Source organism: Arachis ipaensis, chromosome B7, assembly GCF_059453495.1.
Source record: "Arachis ipaensis isolate K30076 ecotype BB chromosome B7, ASM5945349v1, whole genome shotgun sequence".
In the NCBI taxonomy this organism is placed as follows: domain Eukaryota; kingdom Viridiplantae; phylum Streptophyta; class Magnoliopsida; order Fabales; family Fabaceae; genus Arachis; species Arachis ipaensis.
In genome coordinates, this window is record NC_142442.1 from 141,188,414 (window position 1) to 141,216,056 (window position 27,643).

Genomic DNA, 27,643 nt, shown 5'->3' on the forward strand with positions numbered 1-27,643 from the left:
GGCATTTCAGATGTTGAACAACCTTCCAACTAATCGTGGCTAAACCAATCCCACCCTCACCATTTTCCCAAAAGAAATGAGTTTGAAGAGAAACAATCTTCTTCGCAACTGAGCTTGGCATCTTAAAAATACTTAGGTAATACATTGATAGATTATTTAGAACCGACTTAATTAAGACAAGTTTTCCAACTTTAGATAAATATTTACCCTTCCACCCCTTCAACATCTTTTCGACTTTCCTAATAACTGGATCTCACATATGAATCCGCTTAAGATTAGCTCCCAAGGGTACACCTAAGTACTTAATCGATAAATATCCTTCCTTACACCCCAACACCTCACAGGCTTTTTGTGTCTCCCCATCTACCACATTTAATCCAATCAAGACAGATTTATCATAATTAATTCTCAGGCCGGACAGCAGCTCAAAACCAAGTAGAACCCTCCTATAATTCGAAATTGTCTTAAAATCGCAAGGGCAAAAGAGAATTGTATCATCTGCAAATTGTAGATGCGATAATTCAACTTTACCCTTACCTACCTCAAGCATTCGTAAAACACCTTTTTAACATAATCTCTCAAGCATTTTATTCAAAACTTCACCAACAAGAACAAAGAGAAAAGAGGATAGTGAGTCACCTTGACGGAGACCCCATTGTATATTGAATGGCTTTGTCGTTGTTCTGTTGATGAGAATAGCCATCGATGCTGTTGTCAAGCACTCCCAGATCCACCTTCGCCAAATGCACCCGAAGCCCATACCCTCCAAAACCAAGTCAACAAAGTCCCATCGAACCCTGTCGTACGCCTTTTGAAAATCTAATTTGATCAACCAAGCCGCCTTCCTTGACCTCTTTAGCCAGTGTACTATTTCGTAAACTATCAAGGCACCATCATAAATCTTTCTTCCACTTACGAACGCCGATTGTACCTCCCCAACCAACCCCAGCATCAGAGGTTGAAGACGGCTAGCCAAGATTTTTGAAATCACCTTGTATAAGCACCCCACCATGCTTATAGGCCGAATCCTTCAGCTCATTTGTTCCCCCCTCCTTATGCGCCAAGGTCACCCACGTCAAGTTCGCTTCTTTCGGGAGACTACAATCAACGAAGAACTTTCTCACTGAACTACAAAACTCATCCCCAATTACCTCCCACAGTCTCCTAATGAACTTGAAATTAAACCCATCAGGTTCCGCAGCACGACTTGGAGGACAATGCCACACAGCTGACTTGATCTCTTCCTTTGACGGGATCAATTCCATACTACTTGCTTCCGCTGCACTAATAGACTTCACCAACGACTTATTGAAAAGAATGTTAAGTATTTGCTCCTCCTTATACAACTCCTTATAAAACTGTCGCACCTCATTTTTTACTCTACCAACACCTCTATAACAATTCCCATTAATGTGGATCTCCTCTATAACTTTACTCCTCCTCCTGGTTTTAGCAACTGAATGATAGAATTTAGTGTTTTTATCCATTTGCGAGGCAAAACGCAACCGAGACAACTGCTTCCAATAATCCTCCCTCCTCCCATACCATACTTCAATCACGTTTCTAATTGCCATCGCCCTTGCCAAAAGACATTCATCATCCCCACCCTTCTCTTTCTCTTCATCCACCTTTTTCATTTCCTCTTCTAATTTCACCAAGTTACTCTCAATACTCCCAGAGCATTCCTTATTCCATTGTCTTAAAGGTTTCCTCAAAGCCTTCATTTTTTGCAATACATCAGACCCGTTCATACTGCACCACTCACCTTTAACCACTGAAACAAAGCTACCATGAGACAACAAGCATCTAAAGAACGAAAAAGCTTTGGACCCCAATCCACTTCCCCTAAGTCAAATAGAAGGCCACAATGATCCGACAGAGATCGAGGCAACTCCTTCAACGTTAGAGAATTATAGGCCTCTTACCATTCATTATCAACAAACACCCTATCAATCCTGCTGCACCTTCTACCCCCATACCATGTATACTTCCTTCCACTTAGCTCTAACTCCACTAACTCCATATTTTCAACCCACGCTTTAAACTTACAACCACTCTGTGACAGCACTTTACACCCCAATCTTTCCTTAGGTTTCAAAATATCATTGAAGTCTCCTCCAATCACCATAGCAGCACGACACGTTGTTCTCAAATCGGATAACTCATACCATAGCTTCAATTTCTCCGCTTTATCATGGGCTCCATGCACCACACAAATCAACCTCATCCTTTTTATTTCATTAACAAAATCCAGAATAGCCAGCCATCTATCTCCTTTGAAGACCTTATATTTATCAAAAAATCAGGCCTCCAAATACAAAGCAGACCCCCAGAATTTCCCATTGCATTTACACCTGTCCACACAATGGAGTTTTGGCCCCATAATCTCAGAGCCAAGCTTCTATCATAACTTTCCTTCTTTATTTTCATCAATCCAATAAAATCAGATTTGTACTTTGAACAACTCCTTCTAACCATCCCTACTTTTCTTTTTTCCCCCAACCTCCTGATGTTCCAAAAAATAATCTTCATTTAAGAGAAAAATTTACTCCCGTACTGTGTACGCTTCGATCAGCCCGTCTTGGAGCAACTAGAGATGTCGTTCCCTTCTTTTCCCGTTTTCTAAGACCATACATTCTTCGGCACTTTTGCTGTCTCTTGTCCATGAGAGACGCCAGTAGCACATCATCATCCACTCCATCAAACACCATACCCGCTTCTTTGCATATGTTTGTGGCCACTGCCTCTTCAAGGGAGTTGATAAAATCCTCTTTTGGGTCACTAATCTGGCACCTAAAATCAGTTTCACTCCCTTACTTTTTTTTCACTAATGTCACGCAACTCACCCTCCTTACTATACCCTTGCGTAGGGGCTTCCTGTTGTACATGATAATTAGGGCTACAAGGCCCAAACCCAGGCGAGTATGGACATGACCCATCCGAACCAATTCTTCCACTATTAGCCTCTTGTCTCTCCCAATCCAAAGTCACTAGATTCAAGACCTGAACATAGTCACAATGGGCCTCCCCCCACTTAGGCCTATGAATTGGACAATCATCAAATCTAAGTTTGAATTAACATCTCTAGCCTCTTTAGCATTCTTTAATCTCCTATTGCTATATCCGTTAGAGTCTTCCTCGAAAAAATAATCATGACCCCACCAAGCACTATATCTCACGTTGGTATGTGCACCATCAAGCCGTCTTTGCATTAAATCCATAATTAATGGATCCCAAACTTCATGTAACTCCCCTTCTTTCTCAAAGAGATTGGACTCTTGGACTGCCAACTCCATGGATGCAACCTCCGCGACCTCTTTGCTCCCCAAGATTTTGCTAGTACCAGGACTACGCTCAACTCCAAATTATCTATAAAAAATTGTGCTGCCTGGGTGGACCTGCGCACTATAGATTTCTTGCCCAAACTCCTTGAAAAACACTTCGAAATCCCTATCTCCATCCTTCGCCATGACCCACTCTTAGATTGGTTCCCATTGGTATGAGTCTATCAGAATTCTTGCTGCACAATAAGAGCTATTGCTTTCTGTTAAGTCATCCATCATAACATAGTCGTCCCATATTCTCCCAAAATTCCAGAATATTTTCTTATACCACAAATGCACTGGAAGACCCATAAGCTCCACCCAAATCCTTCTAGATGAGTTCCATGTAAATCCCCCGTGAGGATTAAGATTATCAAAGAATTCATTAAGCAGTGTATTATCAAGGGCTTTATCTCTATATTCTATATTTTTAAGAGTAATCAGACACTTGCGTGGTCCTAAGTCTCTACATTCTATCCTCCCTAGCCCCCTCCACTCCTCCCTTAGCTTGTTCATCAACAAACTAAATTTGATGGGTTCGATTTTGGATGCCACAATGCTTCTACGCAATATATCAGTTTGCAGTTCAGAAACCACCTTTTCCACTACTTTCATGCCTTTTCTACAACTCTCGCCAAACTTCGCTCCTTCCCTGTCTGAACCCGCATTATTACTAACTTCATCAGCTCTGGTCACAACCTGGGCCCAAGTGGCTGCTCTATCGTTATGATTGTCATTGCTCCTTCTGTTACTCGGGGCATTATACTTGTCACCATCTCATGCACCTCTCTGTGTGGGATTTCCGTTCTGATTGTACTTACCGTCTCGCATGAACCTTGCAGTCGACACTGTAATCCTCTTCCTCCTGATTGACACACCATTTATGCGCTCTAAAGTCCTTTGAGCTCCTCCACGAGAGTCAAACCTAACAAAAGCAAACACTCCTGTGTGACCTTTTCTCTTCTTCCTTGAGATATACACATCTTTGATCTCGCCTGCCCATCCAAAACCACGGTAAAGCGCCCTTTTACTAATATCATTAGGCAAGTTGTCAACGAAGACTGAGTGCGTGGACCTCTCCATCTCTTCCCACATTTTTGTTCTGTTTCTCCCATCGATATTGTTCACTGGTGGTCTTGGTTTATGGCGTTGAAAGCTTCTGCGGTATTGAATCTGCCAGCCTCCTTTTACGAGTCTTTATTAGACTTGTCACAGATATCTGTAGGTGCAGATTATTTTTCCATTCCTATATCGTAGGCGCTAAAAATCTAGATTTAAGTGTTTATCTTTTATGTCTTGAAGTCTTGTTTTAATACGTGCATATTAAAATTTAGAGCCAAAATGAGATATAGTAGAACCAAAAAAGTTATTGCTTAAAGGATGTGTCTGCTTTAATTTGATTATTTAATAGGTGAATTAGATTAGTTGTAGATTATTGATACGTGTTATATTTTACTAGGTTAGCTTATAAAAACTAACTATTCTTGATGGTAATATCAAAAAAGATAATTAGTATAATATAGGACATTTTTATTTTTCCTTTTTTGTTTTGAATTGAGCTTGTAACTTTACAAGTGATCTAAAAAATATAAAATCGCATCATTAGAATTAGCGTAATTCAAATAATTTGAAACTCGTAGGATATCTAAAATAATGATAAGTTTTATATTTTTTAAGAAATTATATTACTTTCAGAATAAATAAAAACTTGAAAAGGATTTTGTACCATTTGAAATCCATAGAACTGTTAAAAATTCGTTAAGTTTTGCAAATCTATTATATATTACTAATTTTATAACTAAAATGTGTCATATGTCATTTTTATTGTAATTGAAATTAAATTTTTTCTTCTAAAATTAAAGAGTTTTTCTCTCTTCCTTCTCTCTTTCTCTTTTTCTGTCTCTCTCATTCTTTCATCCACTTTATTTCTCTTATATATCATTATCAATGACTAATTATAAATTTAACAATCAAAATGTGCAATATAACATTTTCTAATTACATTCAAATTAAATTAAAATCAAAATCAAAATACTAAATTTAAAATTGAAATATAACTATATTATATATTTTTAATTTTATAATTAAAATGTACCACATATCACTCTCTTATTATAATTAAAATTAAATTTTTTCCTCCAAATAAAATGAAAGAGCTCTCTCTTTCTCTCTCTCATTTTTTCTATCTCTCTCATTTTTTCACCCACTTTATCTCTCTTATATATTATTATCAATGACTAATTATAAATTTGATAATTAAAATGTGCAACATGACATTCTCTAATTACAATTAAAACTAAATTAAAGTTGAAATTAAAATATTAAAATTAAAATTGTATAAATATATTATATTACTAATTTAATCACCAAAATGTGTCACATGATACATTCTCGTTAAAATTGAGATAAAATATTTTCTTCCAAAATTAATAAACTCTCGCTCTTCCATTCTCTTATCTACTTCTCTCTCATTCTCTATTTCTCTCTACCATTCCCACTCTATATATAACTTATAATTTATATTTTATATTACTAATTTGACAAATCAAAATATATTATGAGATATTCTTTTATTACGATTAAAATAAAATATTTTCCTCCAAAATTAAGAAACACTCTCGCTCTTTTTTATTTATCTTTCTCTTTCTTTTCTCTCTCATTCTCTATCTCTCTATCTTTCTGTTCTCAAAAGATAAAATTAATAAAATAATATAATTTAAATAAATTCGTAAAATTATAAGAAATACCTTAAATTTATAATTAAATATAATTAAAAAATAATTCTCTAATATAATATTGTTCATATAAAAAAATATATTATCATTATTATTACATGCATACTTTTTTTTTGCTTTTTATTTAGTTTCAAATTTTTACGCTTATCTTTTTAATTTATATTTTCATCATTTTTTTGTTCAAATATTTATTACATATGATTTGGAGAGAATACTAATGTTCTGATTAATAATTAGAATAAAATTTAATTGTTTAAAAATTTAATTTTTAGTTAATTTTATAACTGTCAATATAATTTTTTTATACTAATATCTAATTTTACATATATATACACACACATACAGAGACAAAAAATATTATTTTTAAATAATAAACATAAAAATTAATTATTTTTATTTGTGCAACGGACTTAATATCTAATCAAATATAAAAGTATACACGTTAAATTCTTTCAAGTTTTAGATAATGAATGTTAAAATTAATTATTAATAAAAAATTAAACTCTTTCACATAAAAATAATAACTAAAGAATTTATTATTTAATTTTTTTATCTACAAAAACTCTGATTTTTATAGTCGACAGAAACTTTTGTCCCTCCCCTATGACCTTTTTGTAAAAGTAGTTTGATTCTAAAAATCTTTTCTGCCATAATATTTATAATGCTAGGACAAATATTCTAAAAAGTAGTTTGATTCAGAGTTAATGTAAGCATTGCTTTGGTGATTGTTTTGTAAATACTTTTGTACGTGTTAGTTAATTTCACTATGTTAGGTTAAACAAAAGCAATTAATTATACTAAGATGAGACTTTGTAACTGATTGGTATATGAATTTGAATTGAAGAATGAAAGGAATGGTCCATCATTTCGAGGTTATATATCATATCATATCATATCATATCATATATGCATGACATATGATCTCATCACATCATCACACAAAATCTTAATCTTGTTTCATACGAAAACAGCACTATCTGACACACTCCTTTTTACACTCCCATTTCTCAATTTCATTTCATAGTTCATACCATCAAATTAAACAAACAAATATATATATATAAAAGTTGACAAAATACAAGGAGGTACATGCATGGATGAATATACATATATAATATATTTATACTATTTATTATTAGCAAAATAATTTGATAGAATTTGATTGAAGAAGGAAGAATAAATCATGGGTTGAAAAAGTAGTCCCCACATTTGCACTTCCAACTCATGGGTTTGTAGTTGGAAAGTGCATCCCCTCTTGATGAGAATGCAACAATGGCTGCTTCATGATGATGATGAAAGGTAGGTACAATGGGGACTTGAACTGCTTCACAATGTCCACAATTGCTGCATCTACTTTCACACCTTGGTGGCCTTGACCCTATCACTCTTACCTTATTCTTCACAACAACATGATGCCATTAATTATTAAAACATTAATTAGCTAATAAGTTTGATTATTTTAATTTGTACCTGGGAAACTTCAATTACATTGGACATTGCTCTTCCTGCATGCACATATTATATTAATTAACTAACTTAGAAGCTAATAATTAAGCTAATAAGTTAATTACTAACCTTGAGCCATGAATAAGGAAGTAGAAGAAGCTGCAAAGAGAATGAAGATGCTGATGAAGGTGGTTTGTCTATATTTGTGCCAACATGAGGATCCATTCATTCCCATCTTCTAAGGAAGGGGCACAATTCAATTGAAAGAGACTGCTGCACACAACAACAAATAAACCAATATATATATATATTCTCACTAGTCACTACTACCTTCTTCTATTATTGCCACTCCCACTAACCTTATTGTGATGATAAATGAATGGTATGGTAAATGAATGGTAGTCACCCTAGAATAGTAGAGAGAGAGAGAGAGAGAGAGAGAGAGGAGGATATATGTGCATGTGGCAGTATAGAAGGGTGAAATTCTGAAAAGGTGTCCTAAGATGGGTCACCTTATTTAATGCGTGTACCCTATGTAATGGTAAGGTCATGTAACCCCTCATTTATTGATTCTCAGAGAAATTATTTTTCACAAAACAAGAAAACAAAATTCTCTACTTTTAATTTACTTTATATGGATAATTTAATTTAAATATATATGTATTTAGATCAAACTTTTTATTTTAATATGGAGAGAGAGTTGGTGTATAGCAGAATTATGAAGGTATATGGTGTTTTACTAGGGTATGAGGATTGTGCAAGATAAATCGGACCGTCTGATTGGAGGTACTGAAAACCCTGGGTCCGATTTGTGTATTGGCAAAAAATCTTAGGTCCGATTTGTGTACTGAAAGAAAACTCTAGGTCCGATTTGTGTATCCACTCTCTTTCTGCAATGAAATCAGACGGTCCGATTTTTTTCCACTAAAACAAAAAATTGAACGCCGTCACAATCGTGTATATCTCCCCAATACTCCATAACTCAGCATAACTCACATATCAACCTCATATAAAAAAATTAGCCTATTTAGATCATTATTCTTAAGTAATAAATTTGAAAACTAAAATGAGTCAACTTATTTATCTGTTTAAATATTATTTTGTGTATGTAATAATTTATTAATTAATAATAAATTTTTAAATAAAATTTTAATTTGTCACATAATTATTTTTTGGTCGGTTGGAATTAAGAAATATCATAAAAAATTAAAAATAATAACTTTAAAAATTAGTTATTTTTAATAATGTGATAATATACCATTAGATATTTATATAAAACTATTTTTATATTATTGGTGCATGAAAATTAATTTCTTATATAAATTACATTTTATCAACATTAGTGGTTAATCTTACAAAAATTGTTAGATGAAAAATTAATTTTGACAATTATATACAATTATATACTATAAATCTTATATAACAAGTAGTTTAAATATATGCTAACGAGTTATAGTTCAAATAGCATAATCTTTTTATCTTCATTTAGAGGTTTCGAGTTCAAGTCTCATTTCTAACCTTGAAAAAAAAATTTTTAAATACATATTTATGTAAATTTTGGTATTACTGAATTATTTGTCATTTAATTTTTCCCATGAATTTATAAAACATGAACTGCAAAAGGAGATTATGAATTCTGTTGGATGTTAAGAGATGGACCCTCACAAATTCAGACATATATGTGTTGTTCTTGTTGCATAGCTAGCTACCTCGTTATGTGAACCATAGAGAACTCTTAGTTTATAACTTTATATGATCCTTAACTAAAATATGAGCATAAGTGCATGTGTGTTAAAGTTGTAGCAAAGTTACAAATGCCAAGATACAAAGGAAAAAACAAATACTAATAGGGAAAAAGAACAAATGACAACTAGTATATTAAATTATTGCTTGCTTTCCTTTTTATTTTCTTCTTGCATGTCTTCTTTTTTGCATTTTGGTACAAATTCATTGGTTTTCTAACATTCATTTTTTTAGGGTGGAAAATTATCATCAGCTTCATTCGAACACGCCAAATATGTCTATATTTTTCCAAGGAAGTCACGGAACTGGAAAAGGCCACTAGAAAGTAGAAACTAAAACATATACATGTTTGTGTTAATTGTATTATATACCTAATTAGCCATTAACATGTTGTCTTAAAAATAGGGTTTTGCTAACAAAAACTATTTGTCTTTGGTAATTTTTATCCGGCTAATTGGGTATGCGAATCTAAATCAATTATATTACGTGTATAAAAAAAGTTTATTATATTTAAATATATTAAACTATATATAAATCATTGGTTTTTAGTGCACATAATATTTTTTGTTTTTGATATGTAATTTTTGAGAGGAGTAATTTCATGGTATAATATTAGAGTTTTTATAATCGAAAGATGTAGAATTCGATTTTTATTGAACCCTAAAAGAAAAATGAATTTCAGCATTTAAAAAAAAAAAAAAGAAAGAAAGTCAATGTAAAAATTCACCTTTAAGAGATGCTCTTACTACGGTTTTCGGAAGGGGTGACCTTAGAGGTTATGGTCACGGTCAAGACCGTGACCATAGATAAAGTTATAGTCACAGTAAAAAAATGTGACCTAAAGTGTCAGAATTTAAATACTAAAGCTATGACCATAGATAAAAAAACCGTGACTATAAATTTATAGCCACAAGAAAATAGGCTACGGTAAAAAAACCATAACTATAGGTCAAAAACCGTGACTATAGACTTATGATCACCCTTTTCATTAGCTATGATCATGGTTACTATAGACTTTTTTTTGTAGTGATTTGAATGAACATATTAAAAATATAATCATTTATATGTCTATTTTTATTAGTTTATGCCTCGAGAAAAGTTGTCCAATGACTATTTCAACTAGTAGACAAAAAAATAGCTGGTGACTAGTTTGTAATAGAAAATGACTTCTTTTAATTTTTTTTCCCTCTCAATTAATGTTATAAAGTATTATATAACATCTCTCACATATTTTTTATTAGTCTCATTTAAAAAGGTATAATAATGAGATATAATCTGGAAAAATAAAAAGTATGCATTTCCATTTTTTGCTTTCGATAAGTTGTAGAAAGATCGACTTTTTCAACCATGTAGTTCTGGATCTTCTTGTTAAAGTTGGCTAACTTGTCTTTCATAACTGGGTTTTGGGAAGAACTTTGTTTGGTGTTTTTAGCCTTTCACTACTTTCTTTCTGTCAGGTGCTTCAGAAAAATAATTTTTATTTTTGTATTGTCAACAAATGATCCTATATTCCTATGACACTAGCTGTTAGCAAAACTCTTAAAAATAAAATGAAATTAAACAAAATAATAAAAAAGGGTAAAATTTTTACTTGGACAAAAACATAAATGCATCTCCTTCCTTCCAATAATAATGTGTTGTTAGTCATTAAGTCCATGAAAAGATGTTGGAATGGTGGGTCAGTTCAAGGTAGCTTATTAAAATGTTTGCATTGGTTTGTCTAAAGAAATAGTAATAACTATCATGGACCCTACTGAATTACTATATCCCATGGCTTGGCTATTTTCATGAAGAGATAAGAATATATAATTTGATTTTGTGACCCACCTAGGGCCCCTTTTTTTTTCACTCAAATGTTTCATGTGTCCTCATTCCTCACTCCTCAAAATTTACTTCTTGGTGATCATTTGAATTCGTGCAATAATAAAAATATTTCAGACATATATTTACAGTGACTTAAATGGAGTATCAGATATTTCAAACCCAAACCCATGTAGTATTAGATACCATAGGATAAATTAATAGTTTTTGCTATAGTGTATAAAATTTTGGTGTCTAATTTATTTGTTAAAAAACGTTAAATAATTAATGTTTAATTTAAAAGTATAAAAATTAATATATTTAAAAAGTAAGTTCAACAAATTGGGCACACAAATAATAGGTACTAAAAAATTGGCCAAATTAATATCTAATATTACTTTTTTATATACTATTATATAAAAAAAATTAATTTTGATGCACTGTCAATGTAAAAACGTACATTCAATAACTACCTTTTACATTGACCGCGTGAATGGTCACCCCAGTGCATCAAAATTAAACTCTTATATAAAAATGTTATGTAAGTTGTTATTTTTCAAGTTTAGAAATAACAATGATAGTATGCTTAGATACACCTCTCATTCTACCCTTTGATTTTGCTACTTCTGTGATCTAACCATTTTCCTGCATCACTTGCAAAAGATTGAGGCAGGTTGAAAAGATCATAACACCCTCATCCCTCATCCTCCTTCACATTATCAACCTTCATGTTGGAAGGGGGCAATATGGTAAAAAAAAATAAATCTATAGTTGGAAATTGTCAACCATATGTTGGACCACGTCTGTTCCAGCAGAATTGATAGAATAAGTCTTGACCTGCATATATAAAACGAAATTCAAGCATGCTTAATGTTGTTGAGACTTAAGACAAATGATACAATGTATGTACAGTATAGCAGACTATAATATATAATATCAATAATTCACTACTATAAAGTTGTATAAAGATTAAATAATTTATGTTGGAACTTGGAAGACCCCATCATGGTCCACCTTGTGTTAAGGATGGAGACATAAACTGATAGACTAAGAGAAAATAATTTATGTTAAGGAATTCAAAGTGATTTGAATTGCAATTGAGTTTGGTGTTCAAATAACAGAATTGTATTTGTATGTATGGAATGTGATTAGTCTTGCCTGAATGGTGCTATGAGCAAGGAACTTCTGCATGGTACCACTGAATCGGACATCGACACGTTCCCAGCTTATTGTTGTTAAGCTTCTGATCATTTCCTCTGCAATGTATTTTAGTAAACATCCAAAACATAATTCATCAGTTTCTTCATCTTCAATGAGAAGCAGAAATATATGCATGCAACAATTGAGTCTCAAAACAAGGTCTAGTATCTAAAATAATGCCACTATTTTTGAGATTCAGCCAAGGACATGATACCAAAAACTTGTCACTTATATCATAGTAATGTGTTTTTGAAATGTCTGAGTTCTAATGCATTAGCAATTACTCAAGAAAACTTTCATAGTTTCAAAAAGGTGAAGAGACCTTCCATGTCAAGTCTATGCAAACCACTATTCTTCGTTCCATGTTCGGTAGGAACACAAGAGGATCTTGCTGTCTCAACATTTACAATATGCGGGTACCTCTCGTGACCGGAAAGATTCCGGCGCTGAATTAGAAAACAAGTTAGACCCAGTTAAACAACAATAACTTCCACAAGCTAAAACAGGGTCTGATGATACAAAAGTTAGATACAATTAAGAATATTGTTTCTAAGGAAGTTAATAGTTACCTTTGGAAGCTCGTTCCTATGCCTTATAGACGAAGTACTCCAACCAACAAGCTCTGTTTAATAGTCAAGTTGTTCATGTAAGAACTGAAGATAAGAGCAGCTGTATCTTGTAATGATTGTAATTAGAACATTTTGTTAACGAATGCCTTAAAATAAATTCAGAAAACAAAGGATACTATCATAACGAACATTCGCATAGGCAACACGACGTTTAAACGACCTCAAAGCAGACCTGCAGAGAAAGAGGTGCAGATTGTTCTAAATTCTTCTTTGTTGAAAGTCTACAGTTTAGTGTCACCAAGAAAATTATGTAGCCAACCAAAGCTGAACCTCACATGAATTTAAGATCTTCAGAGTCGCGAGCCATTTGGAGAAGAAGAGGAGGCTTTCCATTGCTACCATCTGCTAAAAACAAATGTTTTCCTGTTTTACCAAGAAGCCCTGAAGCTCGAGTTGCCACTTTCTCCGCATAGCGAAATCCGAAAAACATTGGACACTGAAATGAGCAGAATTGAAAAAAACCATGTCACACAATGCTAGTACTAATTAAATCACCAAAATAGATCATTTCCAAAACAGTGCAGAAATTAATGGATAAACAGGTTAATAATTTTTAGAAGGTAGAAAGGAATCACGTGTTTATGGCCACTAGCACCAAGATGTGGTGTTGCAGAGGTAATAAAATTTATAGGCTCCAATCCTGCAATTTTTCCTTCATAATTCTTCTTCCTATCATGAAACTCTTGAACTAAAGAACTTTGGCCTTCACTTTTTCCATTCTCATAAGAAAATTCCATTGAAATGTCTCTCTCATAAAGCTTGGCAATTGCATACCTTGCAATCAAGCCACCCAACGAGTGACCTACAAATGAAATTTTCTCAACACTTGGATGACGCTTTATAACTGATATTACCTGTTAATGCAATTGGAGCTAAAGCCAAATCAATTTCCCAAAATTGAATACAGAGGCAAAGAAGTTATGACAATGAACATTCACATACCTCTTTGGCTAATCTGTCTCCCATTACGTCGACGCCATCGAATGTCAACATTGCAGAATTACACTGACTACCTGCATTGCACAATTCCCATTATGTTGTTCTAAATATTCAAATTCAATTGATGGTATCATAAGTTAATCAACTAGACTATTTTTTCTGTTCCCCATGGTATCCCCAAAAGAATATAAGGATTAATCCATCGCGGATCTGAACTCCATTTAAGATCTACTATTGGCCAATGGGTTACTGCATACCCAAGGCAGGATTCAACCCCCCTAACACTTGCTTAAGCGGACAAGTGAGCTGACCACTCAGCCAACCAAGTTTGTTACTAGACTATTATTCTACACTCAAACAATCAAACTAAATCAATGGAGAATATAAATGTCATGATTATCATAGTAATTAGGAGCTTACAATGTACAACTGCATCATGTGGATACTTCTTGAGAAACTGTTTTGCAGCAAATTTCCAATTCTGAGCACTGAGAAAAAAGAGCCACATTACTAAGCACATTAATTAACCATAACTACACAAGTTTATGCAAATAATTGAGATATTAATTAATGCATGATTAATTATCATAATCATAAAATTAAAGTTAATTGAGTTAGATATTGAAAGGAATCAAACCTGCCTATAAGACCATTAACCATGATGATCAAGTGGGAGGGTTTGGGAGGCCGAGAAGCAGAAGCATCAACGATCTCCATATCAAAGCCCTCTCCAGTTGCATCATACTCAATCCTAAAACAAAATTTAGGCAAATAATAACTCTTTTTCTTCTTATTATTCTTCTTCTTAATTTCACTGTTGTTGAGCTGCACCGCCATCTCTTCCTTGTGCGTCCCTCTCTCTCCCTCTCCCCCACTGTCACGGAGACCTTGTTGGCGTTGTTCCCCGGAAGCCATGGAAGCTTTAAAGAAGCTCGAAACTCGATCGAAGGATTAGTGATTAGTGTTGTAGTGTAGGGACTCGGGAGCCGGCAGTTTAAGTAGTTAATTACTTAATTAATTATTAATTAATGAAAATTAAATGGAGTGAATCCTACATTTGATTTCATTTAGGATTAGATTTTATATTTATTGTCACCAAAAAAAGATTTTATCTTTATTATTTCGTTTTAATTAATTACAATTATAATTATTTTTAGTTAAAGTTATAATAATTTTTTTTTTTTATCAAAGATAGAAGACTCGAACACGCAACCTCTTAATTGAGTATGAAGAGACTATACCATTTGAGGTATAATTCATTGACAAAGTTATAACTAATTTACTTATATAATAACAGTTATATTATATGAATAGTAAAAATGAGTCACTAATTAATTAAACTAATATATTAAAATATCCAATTATTTAGATAATACAATACAATTTAATTTTTATTTGTAATAAAAATATGAATAAAAAATAAAAATATCGTAGTAATTGATCTTCTGTATTGATTAAAATTTGATTAAATAATTGTAAAAATTTTAAATTATTAAGTTATAAAATTTATTTTTATTGTTTTGTTTAAAAACTATGTAAAAAATATATAATTAAACCAATATAAATATATTCTTATTGGTAGTTCATTGTTAGATTTATTGAATATTTTTATATAATAATCATGTTAATATAACGTGTCCTTAAATGTTAGTGGGTCTTTCCTTCAACAGGTTTTAAAGTGGTACTTAAATAGGGACAGAAATATGTCCAAAAAAATAAATAAATAAATAAATAAATAAATAGGGACAGAACACGAAGGTGCATCCCAACTACTTTTTTGGCGTAAAACAAATCTGTGTAATAATTAGTATATTCCTATTTATTAAATAAAAAAAATCCTATGATTATCTTAATGACATCAAGGCCAAAGCACGTCCTAAATGATTTAACTTTTTTTTATTTTTTTTTTAAATTTATGAAGTACAGACACTTTTTGTCAGATATATTTTAAAAATTTAATTACTTTATTAGTTCTTATAATTTCATCAAATTTTTAGTTAGGTTTTTATATTTTTTTTCTTTTAATTGAGTCTTTACACTGCTTTAATTTTGTAATTAAGTCTTTCTTAGTGTAAAAAATATTAGACTTAACTGAACATTTTTTCGCAAATTAATGGTATTTATAACTAAAAATTTAATTAAATCTTTGACCGCATATATTTTAGTAAAAATATTATGTTAATTTTAACATTTTTAACATGAAAATAACGTAATTACAAAATTAAAAATAGTATAGGGACCAATTGAAAGAAAAAAAAAATAAAGACCTAATTAAAAATTTGGGCAATTTACGCAACTAAATTGTTTGATCCTCAATATTACGCAAATACATTGTTTCAGTTTTTAATACGCAAATGCATTGTTTCTATATTTTATGTAAACCGCTACTGCCAGTAGCGGTTTACGTGTGAGTGTGTGTGTGTGTAAACCGCTACTGGCAGTAGCGGTTTACGTGTAAGTGAGTGTGTGTAAACCGCTGCTGGCAGCAGCGGTTTACGTGAGTGTGTGCGTGTGTGTAAACCGCTACTGGCAGTAGCGGTTTACGTGTGTGTGTGTGCGTGTGTGTAAACCGCTACTGTCAGTAGCGGTTTACGTGTGATGGTTTGCCTATATAAACCGTGGTTGCAACCGCGGATTATGTGTTTAGAAGGTTTGAGGAGTTTTCTAGAGAGAGGAAATTGTAGAGAGAAGTCAGAGCAAGTTGTGAGCGGGTCCGAGGTTCCTCAGCGGCGACTTCTGGCGAGTTATCATGGCAGGCAGGAACCTGTACCGACTGAACGGCGTTGCGCATATTGCCGGTTCTATTGGTGACGAGGTTAGTTAATATTTATTTTTTTTCTAGTCTTTGCATATCTTAGTTAGAAAAACGGTAGGTTAGGTAGAGGAATTAGAATTTATAGATTAGTCGTTGTATCCTGAATTTAGGGTTCGCATGCTAGGATGTTAGTTCACTAATCTTGGTTTAGTGTTTTTAGTTTTTCTTGGTTAGTTATAGATATGCCTAGTTACCTGAAATTTAATTCCATTCAATGAATGTTATGCCCACTAATTAATGTTGGTTTAGTTTAGGGAACGGGATAGTTGACATTAGTGAATTATTATAGTTTGTTTAGGATATTTGTATGATATGAAGTTTTAAATTTAAAATCTTTACAATATTTTAAAATTTCTGGATGTTAATAACTAAATTATTTGTGTTGTCATTTTCCCTATCGTGAGTAGGAAATTTTTTTTAAATATTATATAGGAGAATTTGCTGATGGTTTAAGGTATTCGTATTCGGTTAGATATGGAAATCTGTTTAAGGATAGGAGAATTTAATTGGTCTCTGTTTTCGTTTGTTGTTCTGTGCAGCCCAATAGGTGTATATACAGTGTGAGGCGGCAACAGAATATGCCCATGCATGAAAGGATCATCCCGTATTTAGAGCGGGCTGGATTGTACCATTTGGCTAGGCTAAATAGCCAATGGTTCTGGTTGGATGAGCCACTCGTTAGTGCGTTCGTTGAGAGGTGGCGTCCTGAGACGCATACGTTCCACATGCCTTTCAGAGAATGCACAGTGACATTGCAGGATGTGGCATTTCAGCTAGGGCTTCCTGTGGATGGGGAGACTGTGAGTGGTTGCCTTGGTGAGTTTGAGACATACATGGAGGGTGGCCGACCAGCTTGGGAGTGGTTTGAGGACCTATTCGGTGAGCGGCCCCCACCGAATAAGGTCAAGCAGATGACAGTACACTTTACATGGTTCCATGAGAGGTTTAGGGTGCTACCACCAGATGCGAGCGAGGAGACTGTCCGCATATACGCACGGGCCTACATCATGATGCTGTTATCGACTCAGTTATTTGGGGACAAGAGTGCGAACCGGGTTCATATACGATGGTTGCCATTTGTGGCAAACCTTGATGGCATGGGGAGGTATAGCTGGGGTTCGGCCGCTTTGGCGTGGCTGTACCGATGTATGTGTCGGGTAGCAAACAAAAATGTGACTAATCTTGCGGGCCCGCTCCAGTTACTTCAGAGTTGGATATTCTGGCGGTTTCCGTCTCTTAGGCCGGCCGGGTTTGAGGTTTTCTCTTTCCCGCTGGCATCAAGGTATGGGTTATGCTTTTTTAAGTTTAACAAATTTATTGGGCATATTTTAAATTTGGTGTCTCATATGACTTAAATTTAGGTGGTCTGCCTACTTACCTCCTAATGATGGAAAGGAGCAGAGGGTCATTAGGTATCGGCTTGCATTGGATCGACTGACCGCTCGTGATGTAAGTTTTATAGCAGCAAGAGTTTTACTTTTTGTTTGATCTCTATTCGTGACTAGATATATACTTGTTATTGTAGTCCTTGATGAGTTCTTAAATTTCAGATTGTGTGAGAGCCCTACTCCGCGCTTGATGTACTTGCCGTGGTCCATCCAGAGATACTTACAGAGGAGCACAGTCGCATGTGGCGAGCCGTGACTGCCTTGATATACTTTGCGGTCATCGAGTGGCATCAGGTTGACAGGGTTGTTCCACAGCTGGGTGGAGTACAACATATCCCCGAGGATGCTTTGAACGTAGACTGGCTGCATGCTAAGGACGGTAGGGGTGGCGATAGGTGGTTTCCCCACTACTATCAGAAATGGCATGAGCATTGGGAGAACCGACTTGATGCCGTCATTTCCATTGAGCGAGTGGCAGATCCTGGCCCATCTGCAGATTACCTAGACACCGACGCATCAGCTCGAACCAATGGATAGATCCTCGCACAGATAACATGATAATCAAGCTGCTTGTGGTCGCTTGATATCGATGTGGCCATACACGTGTGCGGACCGTTGTACCTCCTAACCTCCCATGTGCCCTTCCTTTTCCGCATGACTATCCGAATCAACCACGTGCACCCGTTACCAAACTCCTTGCATCTCCCTTGGTATTTCAGGTTGTCGGACTCCATAACCTTGTACTCAACTCCACGCCGAATACTGTAATCCTTCACACTCAACACGGCTTCCTCTTTACTCTGGAAGGATTGGCCAATCTGAAATTCAGACATATTTGTCCCATCATGCATCCCCTGCCCCTCGAATGTTGCATCAGCATTCTGCTGTTGGCCGATGGCTTCCAAGTTCAAAGAAGAGAGGTGGGGAGGGTACTCCTGTGTTGCAGAACCGGAACATCCATGGGCTGAACGTCCGCCTCTTGGAATATCATCATCACTGTCCCCACCAATATCGACAGGCTCCTCATCCAAATCATCGTCAAACAGTGCATTCTCAACCCGATCCGGTCCGGCATCGCATTCAAAATCAGGAACAACAGGACCAACATATGCATGAACAGCCCCAGCACGTTCGGGCTCCGGATTCGGAACTGCCACTGCTACCACAGGCATCGATGTTGAGGCACCACCGGCTGGGATCGACTGAGGATTAGGGGCCGATGCCCCTGAGCTATCCACACCATCTTCCAACTTTGCAAACAGCTCAGTTACCCTCACCTCCGGAAAACTACGCCTGCAGTGAAACAAGACATGCAAGTCTTCATCCGACCCGATCACGAAGGTCTCATATCTCACACCAGTTGAGACAACATCAATGGGAATCTTGTAAAATAATTTTTTTACCCACTTCGTCCCACACACACCGAGCTTCCGTAATATGCTTTGCTTAATCTCCGCCAACGTATTCGAAGATCGAATAAAAACACTAAGCGGTTCTCTATCTGTGAATTTTACACCATGCCTTTTGCTCTTTTGAATTTTTCCAGAGCAGTGAACCAGAGCCACAAAACTATCCTCTCCCTCCATTTGTGAATAACACTCTACTTCTTCACATTTGGTCCCTCTATGGTTTATATAGGCAGCCCCATTCAGACACACACACGTAAACCGCTACTGGCAGTAGCGGTTTACACACACGCACACACTCACGTAAACCGCTGCTGCCAGCAGCGGTTTACACACACTCACTTACACGTAAACCGCTACTGCCAGTAGCGGTTTACACACACACACACTCACACGTAAACCGCTACTGGCAGTAGCGGTTTACATAAAATATAGAAACAATGCATTTACGTATTAAAAACTGAAACAATGTATTTGCGTAATATTGGAGATCAAACAATTTAGATGCGTAAATTGCCCTAAAAATTTGGTAAAACTATATAGACCAATAGAGTAATTAAACCTAGTTGAAAATTGAAACACCATACTGATTAACAATCATTCGACATAAAAAAATAAAAAATTATTTTCTAGACACACTTAAACATACTTAAATACTATCATGTATCAGCATATCTAATCTTATTCTTAATATATATTTTTAAAATAAATTTAAAATAGTATATATTATTAATTATTAAAGTAAAAAATATTTTAAATATTTTATATAATTAAAAAATTATTATAATTTATTTTAAAAATCTTTTATATTTTTATATATATACTGTCCCTATTTAAATTTATGTGTCTATATATCTTGTGTCATATTGTGTCCATCGATGTCCTAACCTCAAATAAATATTGGATCTAATGATCTATGATGTATGTCTCATTCACGTGGCATGATTTGTCAAATGAAACTGCCTCTCGTTTCATGTTTCATGATTCTTTTTCAATCGGTCACTAAAGTCATGTAGATAGTGGCCATTCATTATTGATTATTAATTTATTACGGAAGAATTTCAAGTATACTAAAAATATTGGTATTTCAATTATTTTAATCGTTAATTTGAATTATAAAAAATATATATAATATATATTAATTAAAATCAACAAATAAAACACACTGTTCTCCGATAACTTAAAATTTTTTCATTATTTATAAAACATTACCAATAACATCTTAACATTTTCCATCTCCATTGTGGCGTATTCGCAAACACAATCTTAACAATTATGCTAAATTTATTGTTTTTAAGATGGACCACCTAATACGCAAATGCAAAATTCCTGAGGTTTAATAATAGAGAATATATACATATAAATTATTATAGGGTAAAGTAGTAAATTGGTTTCTATGTTTGGGCATAATTCTGTTTTAGTTTTTAAGATTTAAAGTGTCTTATTTGAATTCAAAAAGTTTCATTTAGCATCAATTTAGTCCGACAATGAGGTCAAAGTTAAATAATTAATGGAATGTCCTACGTAACAACAGTACAAGAACAAAATCGATAATCTGAAGAACAAGTACAAGCTCAAGAGGCACAAAATCAACAGTGGATGCATCAATATATTTATTATTATTTTTCTTATAATATAAATAAAATATTTTCTATATAACTAAAGAAAATGATAAATAAATGTATTGATGCATCAACGATTGATTTTGTGCCTTTGGAACTTGTACTTGTTATCCAGATTATCGATTTTGTTTTTGTACTGTTGTTATGTAGGACATTCCATTAATTATTTAACTTTAACCTCATTGTGGGACTAAATTGATGCCAAATGAAATTTTTTTAGATTTAAACAGGACATTTAAACCTTAAGAATCAAAATAGAATTTCACCCAAATAGTACTTTACCCATTATTATATTTTGTATTTTTATGAATATTAACCTGTTAATGAAAAAAACTAAAGTATTCACCACGTTTCCTTGGAAATTTTGGAATGAAGTTAATTGATGGTTCTCTAATCTTTAATATAATATACAATCTAACACGCTTGTGAGTTGTGACACTAGTGCTGATGTTGCATCAAACAAACATTTTAATGGGTAAAAAGTGATAAGTATTTTAAATTTTTAATCAGATATCTCCAATTTGAAATTCAAATTTGATTTCTTGAACGAAAATGACTAAATAATAAAATTATAAATAATTAATTTCTAAATTCACAAATTAAACACGTGAACATAACTAAACGCTTTTTAATTTGAATATGAAGATAACAATTGGGTTGGATTGGGATATGGAGAACATAGGTGTTTTATATCTGTGTGGTGTTAGAGTAACAGAATTCGGACCATATGAGTTTTTCTATGGTAAACAGACGGTCCGAGTTGTTAAAGGCAATGAACACGGAGAGTCCAATTTCTTTCTTCCGAAATTCAAATTTTTTCAATTCCAAATCGAACCATTCGATTTGTTCTGCAAAATTTTTAAATTAAATAATTTGTAGGGTCCAAATTCTACATCCTGACACTCACAAAAAGTTGTCCCACAAATTTGTCTTGTATTCCATGAATCTATATCCGGACACATCACATACAAGACTTCCATAACTATAAAATTAAGTCCATAACTAAATATCGGTATAAAATTTTTATATAATATCAATATATCAAAATTAAGAAATATAGGAACTTAACTTTTTTATAGACAATTTCAATTTTTTCTAGTCACCTCATTCTATTACACTTATTAAGATTTTACATCAATTTCAAACACATATTACTCATATCTCTAATAATCCTAATAAGTTTTGCAAAAATCATTTTACAATTTCTGCAAAAATATCATGGAACCCCCAAATTCTTGTGTATTTGTAGCCGCAAAAGGTGAAGAAGTCCACAAACACCTTCACCACCCTTCTCAATAATTAAATTAAAAAATGAAAAAATTTGGGCAAATTTGTGAATAATTCTACAACTGAAAATTGTCAACCATATGTTGGATCACGTCTGCTCCAGCAGAATTGATGAGGTGATGTGTCACCTGCAAGAGTTCATTCGTGTACAAATAACATTGGCATCTCAAAGTGTTCAATTCAAAATAATATAGTGAATATTATAGTGCCTAAGATATTGTGTCTACTATCTAGCTTACTAAAAAAGATAAATAAAAAATATTTAATAAATTTTAAATATTTTATTTTTATTTTATATATTTTATTTTTTATTTATAAAAATAAGTTAAACAATTTAAATATTACAATAAAGAAATATTATAAAATTTACCAAATAATGTATCATGTGATTGAACATTGAAGCAGCTTTTGATAACTTGCCTGAATGGTACTATGAGCCAGAAATTTCTGCATGGTACCCTTGAACCGCACATCAATGCGTTCCCAACTCATTCTTGTTAACCCCCTTATCATTTCCTCTGTCAAATGTTGTTATATGCATTAGATATAAAATGATTTGGCCTTTGAAATTCTCAACATTCATCAAAATAGTCCATTTTTAAAAATGATCAAATTAGTCTTTAAATTTACAGATTGTGAATCTATTTTATTCTTAATTTAATTGCTATTAATATAGTGCTGATATAAAACATTAAAATATCAATGTGACCTTTTTAATAATAAGATAACACACTAACATAATTAAGATTTCAGTATAATCAAATAGGTGTTCTAATTAATTATTAATTTCATTTTGATTAATTGAATTTATATTGATCTTGATAAACGCCGAAAATTTTAGAGACTAAACTGACATTATCTCTAAAACTATTTACGTATCTCTATCCAATAGTTCAAGCAGTTATGAAAAATGATTATTATAAAGTAAAAACCAAGGAAAAAAGATGATTTGTGAAACTACAAATAATCAATGCTCCATCTTCTTTTTGAGACATATCAATGCTCTGTCTTAAATTAGAAGCATAAGCATGTTATCATAAATGCTTATGTCATGTTGCAATGTCTGATTTATGAAACGCATATTAGTTCAAAATGGGTGAAAGTACCTTCCATGTCAAGTCTACGAGATCCACTATTATTCACTTGGGATTCTGTAGGAACTTGATTGGGATCCGAAGAGGGTGTTACTGTCTCGACATTTACTATATGTCGATAGCTCTCGTGGCTCGAAAGATTCTGGCGCTGAATAAAAAAAAATTATTTAGATACAATTCAACCACAATAACAATTAAGTATTTTTTATTAAGTAATTTTAGATGATGACACCAAAGTTGAGAACTTAATCATCACCTTTGGAAGCTCATTTCTTCGCCTTATAGATGATGTACTCCATCCAACAAGCTCTAGTTAATAGTTAAGTCCTTCATGCATTGTAATAACAAAAGATACAAATAAGATAATAACTTGTGATTATTATAAGGTGGAAACTCAGATGCAGTCGGCTTCATGAGAAGTTGATATCTGAGAGCCATTAGATGATTTAACTGATTTGACTAAATTTTCATCTAACGGCTCTCAGATATCAACTTCACATGAAGTCGACTTCATTGAGTTTTCAGCTTATTATAATTATTACATTACTATTAATATGAAGATGTCTTCGTAAAAAGATAATAGTTGAGAACTTAACAAGTGTCTTTAGATAGTCCAAGAAAACAAAGGATACTGTCATAGCGAACATTTGCATAGGCAACACGGCGTTTGAAGGATCGCAAGGCAGAGCTGCAAAGAAAGAGATGCAGAGTAACATCAATTAATTGTCACATAAACATGAAGTTAGCCACAGTAAGAACCTTACATGAATTTAAGATCTTCAGAGTCTCGAACCATTTGGAGAAGAAGAGGAGGCTTTCCATTGGTACCATCTGTTAAAAAGAGATGTTTTCCTGTTCTACGAAGAAGCCCCGAAGCCCGAATTGCTGCTTTCTCGGCGTGGCGCGATCCGAAAAACATTGGACACTGAAGTATGCAACATTGCAAAACCATGTGTCACACTGCTAGTCAACTCAGGTGCAGTTAACTTCACGTGAAGTTAATAGTTGAGAACTGTTAAATGATTTGACTAAATTTTTATCTAACGGCTCTTAGTTATCAACGTAAAATTAACTGCACCTGAATTCAAATCACCTTGAGTAACTTCCAAATACATTGATTCAAGAATGCAAGAAATTTTCACAATGTCAGATAAAAAGTAATGGATAAAAATGCCATCATTCGTGCCTGTTTATGACCACAAGAACCAAGATGTGGTGTTGCTGAGGTAATGAAATTTACAGGCTCCAATCCTGCAATTTTTCCTTCACAATTCTTGCTCTCATGAGAAAATTCCGTTGAAATGTCTCTCTCATAAAGCTTGGCAATTGCATATCTTGCAACCAATCCACCCAGAGAGTGACCTACAAATGAAATCTTCTTAACACTTGGGTGACGTTTTATAACTGCAATCACCTGTAAAAAGGGGAAACAAAATGGTTATGTTTCTGGATTTGAATTCGATGCAACCAAAAGCCGAAGCCAAAGCCAAAGCCAAAGCCAAATTGGCGATTTATGACATACCTCCTTCGCTAATCTGTCTCCCATTACGTCGACGCCATCAAATGTCAACCTTGGAGGGTTACATTCACTGCCTGCATAAGACGAAGACTTAAGTACAGTTATCTTTACGTGAAATTAATAGTTGAGACTGTTAGATAATTTGACAATTTGTCTAAATTTATCGTCTAATAATTCTCGACTATCAATTTACATAGACTATTCACTTAATCCAAAGTTAATTTATCAGGACTAAACTATTCACACTTTAGAAAATTGGGATCAAACTCAAAAACAAACATTAGGCAAAAAATAGAAACTTTCCATTATTCTTGAAGGATAGCAGATCACAGAAAGAACAAAAAAAATTGGAAGCTAAGAGGTTAATGGTCATGACTTACAATGTACAACAGCATCATGTGGATACTTTTTCAGAAACTGTTTTGCAGCAAATTTCCAATTCTTAGCACTGCAAACATATTAAACACATGTTTTCATCATATTAAACCAGAAGGGTTTAACTTAATTAAGCTAAAATAATGAATGATTAAGGAACCAAATCAAACCTTCCAATGAGACCATTAACCATGATGATCAAATGAGTGGGTTTGGGACGCTGAGAATCAGAAGCATCCACCATTTCCATATCAAAACCCTCCCCTTTAGCACCATATTCGATTCTAAAACAAAACTTAGGCAAGTAAGAACTACTCCTCTTCTTGCTCTTGTTCCTGTTCTTTGTTTCATTGTTGAGCTTCTTCTCCTCCTCCTCCTCTACCACCACCACACCTTTGTCTTGTTCTAGAACATGGGGTTTCTGTTTGGAATCCTCAGAAGCCATGGTGTTGTAGAACAACAAACAAACTAAGATAAAAACAATGGAACTGTGTAGGAGCTTTGAAACTTAAAGCAAGTTAAAACTCATAAACATGTAAGTGCTTAGATTATAGTGTTTTGGTATGTAGAAACCAAAGTTGTTGCATTTAAAATGAATGAGACTTGGAGAATGAGGATACAAAGACGAAGAAGCTGCCTTTCATCAATGACTTTGTGTGTGTTGTGGTCAAACCACTTGACTCTGACTTCTTCAATTTCCGTCTTCTCTCTAAGATATCACAGCTCTGTCTACTTTCTTTGTTTTTAAGATGGAAACTCGGTTTCAGTCGACTTCACGTGAAATTGACAGTTGAAAGTCGTTAGATAAAAATTTAATCAAATCAGTCAAATCATCTAACGGTTCTCAACTATCAACTTCATGTAAAGTGAACTGTACCTGAGTTTCCACCTATTTTTAATTATTAAGAACTTATTTAGAAGGTTAAGAATTATAATTTATTTAAGAGTTGAAATTTTTTTTGTTTTAGAATAATTTAAATTCTTTTAAAAATTTTAATTTTAATTTTTATTCATTTATAAATTAAATAAAAAAAGTTTGATTTTCAAATTTATTTATACTCTTTAAATTTTATTCTATTAATATATTATAATTATTTCAAATTATAAAATTAAATTTTAAATAAAAATATTTTTTTAAGGAAACAGAAAATTTTTTTTATGTTAAATAATTTTCAAACAAACTCTACTGAAAATAAATCCTAATTCATATATGCAACTATTGAGAATATTTGTTTCTTAGTTGTCTAATTTTGTGTAAAATAATTTAGTCTCATAGCATCATACACCTATTAAAACACTACTCTATCTTAATTATTAAATAATTTTTATCTAATGATAATAGCTTTTGATTCCTCCTACAAAACTTATCATATTAGTAACTTTAATAAGTACTTTTATAATTTTTGTTAACAAAATCTTAAAAATTAACCCCGGATGATATTTTATATGATGTAACACTAGAGTCTAGAAGAGTCACATGTTATTGGAAAACATATTTTACCACAGGTCTTATCATACCATTTTCAACGTGCCTTCTAGAAACCATATACTATTGTAACACTAGTATTTATTTATTTATGTTAGTTAGAATTTATGAAAGCAGCATCTAGAAAGAAAACAGTTGACACGTAAGTCTTCGCCATTGTTTACATTAAATACAATTATTTTTTGGCAAACTTACCCGAAATATATTTAAAAAATAAAAATGTGTACTATTTTTTATACATTTATTTTGATATTTATTTTTTGTGATATTAAAGATAATTTTTTTATTTTTTTACTTTTTACCAATGAAGTATAGACACTTCGCTGTGAGTTACTGTGTATGCGTATCGAATACATTTTGGATACGATACTCATCGACACTCGTCCGACACGCGTGTCTGCTATGTCCAACCATGTCTTTATAAAACATAAAAAAAATCTCCGGACACGCTTAAGTACACCTAAATACTATCACATGTCAGTATGTCCAACCTTATTCTTAACATGTATTCTTAAAATAAATTTAGAAATAGTATATATTAAAAAAATATTTTAAATATTTTATATAATTAAAATAAGATATTAAAAATAATTAAAAAATTAAATTTTAATATTAATAAAATATCAAAATATCATTACAATTTTTCTAAAAAATGCATCATATTTTATATATATATGTGTGTTCTCGTGTCTTATAAGAATTTAAAATTTGTGAGTCGACGTATTCCATATCGTATCGTGTCTTGTGTCCGTATCAGTATTTGTGTATTATACCTTTTTACCAATTAATTTCAACACAAAAATTAAGAATATAGAAACAAAATATATACAGATAAT

At 33.0% G+C, this 27,643-nt stretch overlaps 4 protein-coding genes across 6 annotated transcripts; all 4 read right to left on the minus strand.

Moving 5' to 3' along the window:
• Positions 1-253: 253 nt before the first annotated feature.
• On the minus strand, positions 254-3,296 carry LOC107607931 (uncharacterized). The gene is made up of 6 exons (XM_016309825.1): positions 3,004-3,296; positions 2,565-2,793; positions 1,926-2,284; positions 992-1,785; positions 640-879; positions 254-498 (listed from the first exon to the last, which is right to left on the minus strand). Exons 1-6 carry the CDS (start codon positions 3,294-3,296, stop codon positions 254-256), a joined length of 2,160 nt encoding a protein of 719 aa, XP_016165311.1.
• A 3,795-nt stretch (positions 3,297-7,091) lies between these two features.
• On the minus strand, positions 7,092-8,051 carry LOC107608490 (EPIDERMAL PATTERNING FACTOR-like protein 2). 2 transcript variants are annotated; one of them, XM_021106788.2, is made up of 3 exons: positions 7,634-8,051; positions 7,529-7,563; positions 7,092-7,449 (listed from the first exon to the last, which is right to left on the minus strand). In XM_021106788.2, the coding sequence occupies exons 1-3, from the start codon at positions 7,737-7,739 to the stop codon at positions 7,240-7,242; spliced, it is 351 nt and encodes a 116-aa protein (XP_020962447.1). In that variant the 5' UTR covers positions 7,740-8,051; the 3' UTR covers positions 7,092-7,239. The 2 variants fall into 2 exon arrangements, with proteins under 2 accessions (XP_020962447.1, XP_016165751.1); XM_016310265.3 differs by having other exon boundaries at positions 7,092-7,455.
• A 3,446-nt stretch (positions 8,052-11,497) lies between these two features.
• Positions 11,498-14,868, minus strand: LOC107606268 (putative lipase YDR444W). Its single transcript, XM_016308304.3, has 10 exons — positions 14,453-14,868; positions 14,236-14,303; positions 13,819-13,889; positions 13,452-13,730; positions 13,152-13,312; positions 12,993-13,048; positions 12,817-12,869; positions 12,570-12,693; positions 12,206-12,303; positions 11,498-11,884 (listed from the first exon to the last, which is right to left on the minus strand). Exons 1-10 carry the CDS (start codon positions 14,728-14,730, stop codon positions 11,813-11,815), a joined length of 1,260 nt encoding a protein of 419 aa, XP_016163790.1. The 5' UTR covers positions 14,731-14,868; the 3' UTR covers positions 11,498-11,812.
• Positions 14,869-22,097: 7,229 nt separating this feature from the next.
• Positions 22,098-26,037, minus strand: LOC107606269 (putative lipase YDR444W). Of its 2 annotated transcripts, none has more exons than XM_016308305.3 (10): positions 25,492-26,037; positions 25,327-25,394; positions 24,950-25,020; positions 24,614-24,841; positions 24,192-24,352; positions 24,060-24,115; positions 23,684-23,736; positions 23,440-23,575; positions 22,754-22,851; positions 22,098-22,461 (listed from the first exon to the last, which is right to left on the minus strand). In XM_016308305.3, the coding sequence occupies exons 1-10, from the start codon at positions 25,764-25,766 to the stop codon at positions 22,390-22,392; spliced, it is 1,218 nt and encodes a 405-aa protein (XP_016163791.1). In that variant the 5' UTR covers positions 25,767-26,037; the 3' UTR covers positions 22,098-22,389. The 2 variants fall into 2 exon arrangements, with proteins under 2 accessions (XP_016163791.1, XP_020962233.1); XM_021106574.2 differs by having other exon boundaries at positions 22,324-22,461; positions 22,704-22,851; positions 25,492-26,005.
• Positions 26,038-27,643: the final 1,606 nt, after the last annotated feature.